The sequence below is a fragment of the Amblyomma americanum genome, chromosome 5 (genome assembly GCF_052857255.1).
Source record: "Amblyomma americanum isolate KBUSLIRL-KWMA chromosome 5, ASM5285725v1, whole genome shotgun sequence".
NCBI lineage: Eukaryota > Metazoa > Arthropoda > Arachnida > Ixodida > Ixodidae > Amblyomma > Amblyomma americanum.
The window spans coordinates 184,890,304-184,900,849 of NC_135501.1; the positions used below are offsets into that span (position 1 = coordinate 184,890,304).

Genomic DNA, 10,546 nt, shown 5'->3' on the forward strand with positions numbered 1-10,546 from the left:
GGCGGCATCCCGCTTAAGGAAAAAGAGTACCGATAGCTTTTATGAGACTTTCCAGAAATTGCACCTAAATGCGATGCTATGCACTACAGGATATTCAAAGCGTTTTAATGTGGGCGTTGCGTTTCAGTCCCAGTGATATCATCCTACCTGCGCAAAATTGCGCGGGCGTAGAGCCAGCAGAAAGGAAAAGGGTGGAATTTGCCAGCTGAACGAGACTGTATGTGAAAAAAAAAACAGAAAACGCACCATTAGAAATAACACTGTTCCGGAACACATGTGGTTTAAAACACAACCCGCCATACGTAGAAACTCACAGCATGAGACAGAAGTGAGCGGAGATAACGTTTCTTTGCCTGTCATAGAATTGTGAAAAGGGGTATAACGTTCCAGAAACGGTAGTCTTTGTTCATGAGTTTTTTTGTATCGGTATTCTTTGTTCAGATTTTATGATGTGCTTTATATGGTCAGATAATCATTTATGTGGACAAATCTTTTAGTCCGGACGAAGTGATCAGCGGACTTGTGTATAAGAGCCGAAGCTGGAATCTATTCAAGCGTAGGTTGTGCCTTAATTTTTCGACGACACACTCGTACTGGAGGACAACAAACTTTTAATTAACACTAAATTCGAGAGACTCTTACCTGAAAGGTAAAAATGATGATGTCACGTCAGCATGTCAGATCATTACCATCAAACCCTTTGTGCACTTGTTGAGCCCGTCCAAATGATGTGAGGTCGTCGACCTCGTATTAGGGCGCAGATGTGCCTCTGCCGAAGATCCTTACTTTCGAATTATTCGCCATTTCCTACTGCCAAAGCTTCAGTCGAAAAGGGGGACAGTTAATAATCTCGACAGCCTAAATTACCCAAGTATTCGTATATAACTGTCAGAAGAATGGGTCTGTTTTGCCCAATTATGTAGCGATGACCAGCGGACATTCTTTATGAACAGTTACGTGCCCTTGTTTGGAGATAATTAAAAGGCGACCTGATATGATTTGCACTATTTTTTTCAAGCAATTATCGACCAATGTTAAAATAACTACAATACTTTAGATTGAAGTCATTAGCAACTCTCTTTAGACGATAGGATGGTATCTTCCCATTAAATATGCTTCAACGGGGAAGTTCAGAAGACCCATCATGCAGACGCGACATTATGGTAGAGAGCAGGTCTCTGTAATGTCGATCCAGCTCATATCATTGCTGAGAGGCAACCAAAAATGATTAATATAACTTAAACTACACAATTTACTCTGCATGCATTAAGCTAATATGCCATTAAATTTATACATTAGAGATGATTTCCTTGCAAGTTCGTCTGAACACATGAACATTACTCCTTAGCGGTTAAGTCCTCTATCAGTTGGCTTCTAATCGCCAGAACTTTTTTTTATGAAAGATTGGGGCTTATTTCCACTCACAAATCTCTAACAGCCGTTCTATTCAAGTTCCTTTCAGCTTAGAAAGGCGTCTTCGCAACAGTACGAAGAAATTATTAAATTTGACATGCAGGCAGTCCTAAGCCAAAGAGAATTGATTAAAAACTTCTACACGATCTCGATACTTCTATCGCCAGTGCCACTCACTCCTACTCCTGGCATTTCCCTGGAATAAGATAGGTGCCACAACATTGTGTTACGGGTCACCAGAAGCAGGGACAATTTTTTTTTCATTCAGAATGACCGTCTTGTTTCTTACGTCATTTACTTTTAAGTGGCCTTTTAATTTCGGTTGCATATTGTAGTGCTGTACCGCCAATATGTGTGGCAGAGCATACCACACTGAAGAAAATAGGACGATGCACTATAATGAAATACAAAAATTTGACCAGGGGGCGTTAACTTATCCATCGATCACGCGACGATTGACATATGTATATGTGCGTTAAATGATCAGCCGGTACTTCTTTCATTGCGTTCTTTATTTTCAGGTCCTCAATAACTCTTTAAAGCAATACAAGAAATGACCAATATGGCCCCTGATCCCCAAGTGCGAAGCTTTTTTTTTCCCGCAGTCATATTATCCAGTGCCTCCGGAAAGTTGCTTTAAAGCCCCACTATTTTGTTTTTCACTCGTGAGTCAAAACGAGTGGTTTAATAAGCTACACGAGACGTGGCGTAAAGCTCAAAACCATGGCGTAGGCATAAACACTCAGTCTTTCTTTGATTTATGGCATCGGTGGATTCTCACTAGGCCAAATTGAAGGAATGAAAGAGCTCCCACCTTCCGTTTGAAAAGCCTCAAGTTTATGGTAAGGGTAAACCAGATTATAGCCTGGTGTACTACATTGCCTTTCTTTCTCAATGTACGGTTCTCTAACACTCTTTTTTTTTTTTTGCTGAGGCCTCAACAAGGAAGGTTCAAATTTTCCCACAGCTTCACGAGTTCCGGATTCCCCGCCGTCTTCTCGGAAATTCTCGCCTTCATTTGCTCAACTTGCTCCGGTGAAAAATGGTTCTTCCAGTCTCCTACAGAGCCGTCGCGAACCAGACCACTTCCGCGGTGAGTCTCCTCTTGGTGAGCAGTATTATGCCTGTACACCTCCAATGTAGCGATGCGCCTCTCCAGAGGCAAATTCAGCGCTTTCTGGATCCATAGTTTTGTTGGATCGGTAAAGACAGTCTTCATGTTCTGCACCGTGCACGACTCTAAAATTTTCTTTAGCAGAGCTTCGTTTTTTCTTAGAGCGCTGCCGTAATCGGTCCCCAAAAAGTCAGCTATTTGAAGAACCCAGAATGCCGTATCCTTCTTTAGGCTTTCGTAAGTTAAAAAGAGCACGTTTGGGTCATTGCGATGTGGGTACCAGGAGAGCAAATGGTCGAAGTAATCGCCATATAGCAAGTTGCCGGACAAGAACAGGCTCAAAAACTTGTCGAAGGACACTTCTTCGTACTGTTTAGGAGTGAAGTATTTAGTGAAATGGTAATAAGACACGCAGCAGTCGTAGGGATTCCTGGTGACGTAGATGTACTTGGCCTGAGTAGAGTGCTTGCGCTTGTCGAATGGCAGGTGAGACATCAAAGCTCCAGGCCTGGGCATCTTTCGAATGGCGTCCGCTCCCATGAGCTCTATTATGGGCGAGGACAGCATAAAGTCCACCGTTGTCTTGGGCGCATTCCCCCCGGTGAAGATATTGGATACAATGTACTGAGTCCATGTCGTGCCACACTTTGGATAGCTGAAGATGAAAACATCTTCGGCCTGTGGGTCGTAGTCCATTGCGAACCGGACGTTACCTTCGTCAAAGAATTTGATCATGCGTAGGCCATCAATGTCCACGTAGGCTTCTGGATCCATGACCTTTCAGCTTTAGTGGTCCTGTGAGCAAAGGAGAAAAACTCTCAGGCATGACTTTTAGAATAGGCCCAATGTTTAGGGGAGTCCCACAAGGTGGACTAGATTTGTAATAAGAGATTAATTACTCATTGGCTTCCACCCAAGAGCAGCCATACATCTATAGAGCTTTCTCAGAAACTTCGCAGTTAAAGAAAAATTCCGACCAGGACAAAGTTTCTGAGAAAACTGTATAGTTTTCCTTTGTAGTCGCATGGATGCGCTTGGGTGGATTCCAATGACTTTTGGAATAGCGGCTCAGTGGACAAAACTCCTCTAATTACACATATTTAAGTGTCTTTTTGAACAGTGTCTTCGAATGTTTTGAAGGGTAAATTAATTTGCGTGTATGTAAGATGTGTCCACGTTTTCAATAAGCTTTATCAGATAATGAAATTGCACGTTTAGGCTCTGCTCACGAAGAGATTATTGCGCCTTATAAAATCTGGGACGAAGGTTTACGAGATCCGGCTATGCGAAATTTTTTTCTGTGCTTAGTGGCTACCATCACCTTTTGATATTTACAATCGATGCAGCGTGGCGTGTCCGCTCATTTTTCAGTCTGTTAGTTAAACTGTTTTGCCTGACTGTTGCAAGATGTATTTTTTACCTAACTGCGGATCCCGTGAACGGTCGTACATGGTTGTATGTGGCAGCGAATTATATTGACAGCTTTATGTGTTCCAGAAATAAAAAAAAACATTCGGCACCCGTCATTTCTAAGCTGCACCAAATCACACAATATCCCCTCTGCTGTTGCGGTAATAATGTTGTAAATCCGGAATGTTCGTAGCAGAAGATCCATTAAAAAGGCTAAATGCCAATTGATGTCGTACATTGATCGGCATTGGCATAAGAAAGCAAGGTTTGTACTTACTCGGCAAACGTCTTGCTATCAATTATTGTGCATATAACGCTGGGGTCTAAAGATCCTTGCCAGTACTTTGCTTCGCTATTTTGTCTTCGTCTATCTTTGCACTTGTACAGTGCATATATTAGCCTTATCTTCTACTATCACTTCAGTTGAATTTCGCCAGTAGATATGGGAGCGACAGCTGCGGGTAGCTGTGCCATGTGTCATATGGCCTTCATACTCCTAACAATCGCCCTCTATTCTGGAAGCGTGGTTTTTAATCGAAAGCTCACTTTAAACGCACCCAAATTTCGGCTTTACTCTTAAGCATTCAAACTTTAGGATGTGTGCCTTTCTGCTCTGCCGGTTAATACAACTTTATATCGGTAATACGTCGTTAAGTCTTAGGCAATTTCGAGTGCCTTCAGTGCTCTGCGGAGCAAGCTATCACTAGTTGTTCGGGAAGAGCAGAGTACCTGTGGCCGAAATACAACACGGAAACTATTACTTACCTGCCTTGTGTTCTTTTTCTACCATCAAAATGTTTCACTACTACACAAGGTGTCATAGCTAAAAGTAACGAAGGCCTAAATAAAACACAGCATCTCATGCCAGTGAAACTATGTTAGTGCTATCGGAAGTCGCATCGCTTATCAGCATTGGTTGTTTCATTCTACTAATTCAAATAACTAGCAATAGGTGTTCAAGGTTATGATAAAGTACAGCCGTCAACACAAGAGATTAGGACAAGTAACGTGCTGCCGAAGCGGCAGATGACAGCGGTCTGCACTGCGGTTACGAACGCGCTGATAACAAAAGATAACGCCTGTACAGCTGACTGGAAGATTTTCTGTATCCCTTTAATATCTGAGGTTGCGCGCCCAAAAAGCCATAAAAATAAAAGCTTCAGCCCTCGGCCTCTTTTAACAGCGAAAACAGTTATAACATCAATAATAACACATTGACTGCGACACTGTCATCGCTATGGACACGCATTCAGTGGCTGAAATCTGCTTTTCTGCCGAGCGCTGTCGCCGACGGGAGTTGGTGTTTGCGGTGAGATAGGCGCCAACGTATCTCAAGGTTAGTCAGAAGATATGAGAGAGGCCTTTGTCCTGCAGTGGGCGTAGTCAGGGTGATGATGATGATGCGTCAGCAAATGCCGATTTGACGAGCGAGCGCGTACACTGCGTCCCTATCGGACGCGAAAAGTGAACGGTGGCGACAAAGGTCGAGCGGCGAGCTCGTATGGGATGGGACGTGAAACACGTTACACTCGACTCTCGTTATAGCGAAACGGTTTATTACGAAACAGTGGATATAACGAAGGAATGACGATTTCCTTAGGAGTCTCGACTACCACGGGCTATAACGAAGCTACGGCTGTAACGAAGTAATCGCCGGGCGCCTTGAACTTCGTTACAACTAGGTTCAACTGTTTATAACAGATATAGGGCGCTGGTAAAATACAGCTAGAACACAACCAGATCACAGTAAATAATGCAGCTGTGGCCTAAACTAGCTTCGCCGGCAAAAATATTTCTACAGGAAGAGGAAAGCACTAATCATTTTCTGTTAGTCACATGCAAAAACTAAAGTGTTCGAAAGCCATGTGCGCTAGCTATTCACGAGACGAGAACTGTTGCTAGCATCCAACCCGCCGCGGTGGCTCAGTGGTTAGGGCGCTCGGCTACCGATCCGGAGTTCCCGGGTTCGAACCCGACCGCGGCGGCTGCATTTTTATGGAGGCAAAACGCTAAGGCGCCCGTGTGCTGTGCGATGTCAGTGCATGTTAAAGATCCCCAGGTGGTCGAAATTATTCCGGAGCCCTCCACTACGGCACCTCTTTCTTCCTTTCTTCTTTCACTCCCTCCTTTATTCCTTCCCTTACGGCGCGGTTCAGGTGTCCAACGATATATGAGAAAGATACTGCAACATTTACTTCCTCCAAAAACCATCTATTATTATTATTATTATTATTATTATTATTATTATTATTATTATTATTATTATTATTGTTGTTGTTGCTGGTATCCATTATGAGGCCGTCGAATGAGATTCGCATTGTAAAAAGTGCTCATGAGAAACGAGGAATGCTCTTTGAGAGATCGTCTTAGGCGCCCAACTTTCCGCTCTCTCACTGGAAGTTTTTGCATTAAACTTTCACTATTTTTAGGACGGTGAAGATAGCTAGTTGAAGCAAGTAGGAAACGTATGCTGTTCTAAAGAAGACCGCAACGGTGGCCTAGTCGTTTGAGCACCCGCCTCGCATGCGGGAGGTGCGGAGTTCGATCCCCAGTGCCGCCGTGTACCCACCGGTGACACAATGGATACAAGCTTTCCCCTGGCCTCATGCTCGGCTTATTGGGGGTGAAATGCTTGGGAAATGGGTCTTTGACTCCACCATAAGTAATCGAAAAACACCTTGTGCCAGGGCTGTGTTTGGTCGCAGGTGCCCTTGCGCGATAAAAATCCATCGACATCACTCATCATCAACTGTTCCAAACATCCCCCGCCGGCTTTGTTCAAGGGATACTGGAACTTTTTGGTTGACACCCTGTTTCTGAAATCAAAATTTAATAACATTCGCACCTACAAACGCACAATTAGAATATTCTGGCGACTAGGCAGCGGTACTTCATCTAGTAATAAATTCATTAGCTTAAAATGCATAGTCCATTTAAATGCAGCGCATGTGGCGAAAACAGCGCATCAAATCCCAGGTTGCAAATGTATTTCTGCATCGACGATTTCACGAGTGCGAAATCATTTTTTCACGTATTGTTCTTGTGAAACGTGCTTCCCTTATTATTACTGGCGATCTTCTTAGTTACAACCACAGCATAAAAAACATTATAATGATATGGAAATTTGACTCGAGGGAAACGTGAATGACGCTTGAAACGGTGTATGTAAAAATTTTCACATAAGGAAAGTATTTTATTCTTTTGCACTCCCATAGATATAGGCTTTTACAAATCCTTCGAATTTAAAAACAGAAATTTGAATATCAAGTCGCTCCTATCTGCTTTATAGAAACATGATAATGACATAAAGGTTTTTAAATAGTGCTTCATGGCATTTGTACCGTCACTTGATGTCTACAGTCGATTCAGTATTCGTTTGTTATTCGTTTTACTTAATATCCGCAAGGAAATTTTGCACATTTTTTCTATCTTCTTTTTATCTTTCCACTAGTGCAATTTTTTCCCCGCTTCGAGTGTCCTTCGCTGGTGTTACACATCGGTTAAGGTACTGCATGCATATCTTGCTGCAGTATTTTCATATTAAAGTTAGCTTTGTGCTTGTACTTTAACTTGTATCTACATTTTTTTGCTCTTAGGATGTTCCTTGATTTTTATTCCTGCATTTTTATATACTTTATATATTTATTTTTTTATATACTGCATTTTTTTTATATACTGAATCACTGTAATTTTTCACTTATGAACAGGAGGTCCCCCGGGCAGTTTTCACCTCGGTGCCCTCTGCAGCACTCGTAAACCTACCTATTCAATATACAGCACATTGAAATACGTACAATATGAATATATATATTACGAACATACAGATACAGCGATATGGCAACAAGACTATGCGATGATGCCAAACCTGTCTGTAGCACTTTTCCTCGAACAAGCGGATGAAAGGCCGACGTGGCGGCTTCGTAATCCGTCGCCCGAAAGCAAGCGTAATGAATCATACTTTTTGGATCCGAATGTGCGCATTACAAAAAAGACGAGATTCTCGGACTGTGCACATGCGTGAGAACAGTCGCATGTGCCCTCTGAACAAGCATTTGTGTTCAGCGTACTTGCCTAGAGACCGGCGATCAGCACGACGAGCAACCGGACCACCAAGGGTAGAATGCGGTTCACTTTAGACCTATCTGTTTGCAGCCGTGAAATAATTGGTTTTCTGGCGTGCACTTGCGCTGAGGCAACGCGAGTGACGCAAAAGTGGAAACCGAGGTTGAGAGCGTGGCAGCATAGAAACGCGCGTGGAATGAGAAAGGGCAACGAGGCCTTTTTCCCCCTCTTGCTTTCCCTCTATCCAGCACCGAAGTATAGCGAGACATGATGAGCGAGAGTGAAGTAATTAGACGACTGCACCTGCAACTGTATGGGCTTCCCGTACACACAGGTGTTATTTCTCTACCTGCATTGTTTGCCGGCAGAAGCCTCCACAGAGAATCATGGTGACTATGACTACGAGTTTGATATTGTGGGGTTTAAAATCCCAAAGCGACTCGGGCTATGTAAAAAAAAATTGCTTTTGAAGAAAGGAAATGACGCAGTAACTGTATCACACATCTCGGTGGACACCCGAACATAACCAATGAGCCACCGCGGCGGCTTCAGCAGTTAAGATTGAAACGACCATGTCGGCATTGAAAAATACTTCAAAGGGGTTCCTGCTGGTCCCGACCTGCTGGAAATGGTGAATTTTGTGCATAATCAGAAAATGCGAACATTTTCCTCGCTTCACCGAGACACAACGCTGGGAACGATGCAACGACGTAGTTCCAAAGACTGTACGCAAATGGCTATTTTGAAACTTCCAGGCTGGTGCAGAATTCGCTCCGCAATAACGTTATTAAGTTAATTTTTCTTCTGCGGTTAGTGTGCAATTACTATGTCGGATGTCGTTTCTGTTGAGGGACGAATCCCAACATAAAAACATAACAAATGTTTATTCGATTGCCGATGGCAGCGGTCCAACATACCGACGCTACACTCGTCTCGATAGCGGAAGGAAAATAGCCACTCTTCCCAGCCGGGCAGCTTGTTTTTGTAGCCACCGTCGTTGACGCATGCCTCATGTGACGCAGCTGTGGTGCTCAGTTTTATTGGGAACGCAGTCCAGAGTGTGGCCGTGTTAGGCTGGGCCGGATGATAACAAAATGGAGGCTGCGCAGAAATATGCGCAGAGTGTGTTGCCACAACTATAATTAATTTTTATGCCAACACCCTGTCGCTGACTTTATAAGCTTAGAACTAAGTCCGAATACATATTACTACATCATCAGAAGCAAAACCACAAAACAAGGCGGACCTGAGGCAGGCGGCAACACCGGGCCGTCCTGTGTTGTCGCTTGCCTCAGTCCCGTCCTGTTATGCGGTTTTGATCCTCATGAAGTCCTACCAACTGACCTACAACCAAGTCCTTCTAAGACACTTTACTACTTTCTTTGATTGGGCAATCATGGGCAAAAGTCTGCCGGATGCGAGTTCAAGGGATAAAGTTTATTGCTATGCGGTCGGCCAAAACAGGTCAATGAGGAGTAATGAAACACGAAGGGACTTGCGTGTTCCACCCACAGGAAGAATATCAGCTAACTGGCTACGGCTGCAATCCAGGAAGAAAATTTTTCCCGCAATATTTTGTCCATGACTGTAAATTTGTTTCCAGCCTTACTAAGTAACAAAGATGGGAGCACGAGAAAAACTAACTGTACGGTTATACCCAGAACATATTGCTTCTTTCAATGCTCTGCCATAACGGGTCCCTTGAGAACATGAAGTGATTTATCCTAAACTGAGAAATTGGTTTTGTGGTCCTTTCTCTAAGCAAGTCTATTAGAATGAATGCGGCTAATAAACTCATGTTTTAAGGCAATCACAGCTGTCCCTGAAACATGCTGTGATCCTGTTGTCCTGTTGTTATAGTGTTAGCAGCTTTAGTTTTCATCACATTTCTCGCTTCTTTACGGCCATTGCACACTGTGAGAAAGTGATTGCATGCCACTACAGTGTACAGTCATAGTTTATCCTTGTGATGAATTACTACTTCAGAGCCTTCTTCACAAAGCAGGCATAAATTCATGGGACCATCCCCGCAACTGGAGAAATGTTGTTTAATCTAATTTGTTTAATTTCGCTTTACTGTGACCCCTGTTTGATTATGCTAGAGAACAGCAGTCTGAGATAGCTAATGGTAATCGATACTGGCGGAAAAGCAGCACACACAGAAATTAGAGAAATGTACACACAGGGAAGAGGACACAGCACTGCCTTCACAACTAATACGTCATTGAGAAAAAAGCGGAATATATAAAATTCGTTGCACGTGCCGCACGAAAACAGCAGCAATATAACAAGAGGTGACTGTGTTTTGAGTGAAGCTAGGAATGAAAACGTGCCCCTTCACGTACAAGTTTCAAAGATGGATGCCTAACGCAGCGGTCTTTGAATTTGTCAATAATAATGTGCTTTTTAGGACAGTGTGACCTAAGAATCAAACGCCGTGCTGAAATATACGAAAACAGCAATATTAAAAAAAATCTGCTCCAAGTTTTCCAAATATTTTTCTAATAAGGGCTCAGAGAGGTATCTCTGTTGATCTCCTGTCACGAC

The 10,546-nt window shown here is 43.2% G+C and overlaps 1 protein-coding gene across 1 annotated transcript; it reads right to left on the reverse strand.

The window, feature by feature from the left end:
- Window positions 1-1,914: 1,914 nt before the first annotated feature.
- LOC144133171 (sulfotransferase ssu-1-like) lies at window positions 1,915-8,159 on the reverse strand. Its single transcript, XM_077666055.1, has 2 exons — window positions 8,009-8,159; window positions 1,915-3,322 (listed from the first exon to the last, which is right to left on the reverse strand). Exon 2 carries the CDS (start codon window positions 3,299-3,301, stop codon window positions 2,351-2,353), a length of 951 nt encoding a protein of 316 aa, XP_077522181.1. The 5' UTR covers window positions 3,302-3,322; window positions 8,009-8,159; the 3' UTR covers window positions 1,915-2,350.
- Between the last annotated feature and the right edge of the window lie 2,387 nt (window positions 8,160-10,546).

Excerpts from the sequence above, each read along its gene's own strand:
- LOC144133171 (XM_077666055.1), bottom strand. The coding sequence starts at position 3,301 with ATGGATCCAGAAGCCTACGTGGACATTGATGGCCTACGCATGATCAAA.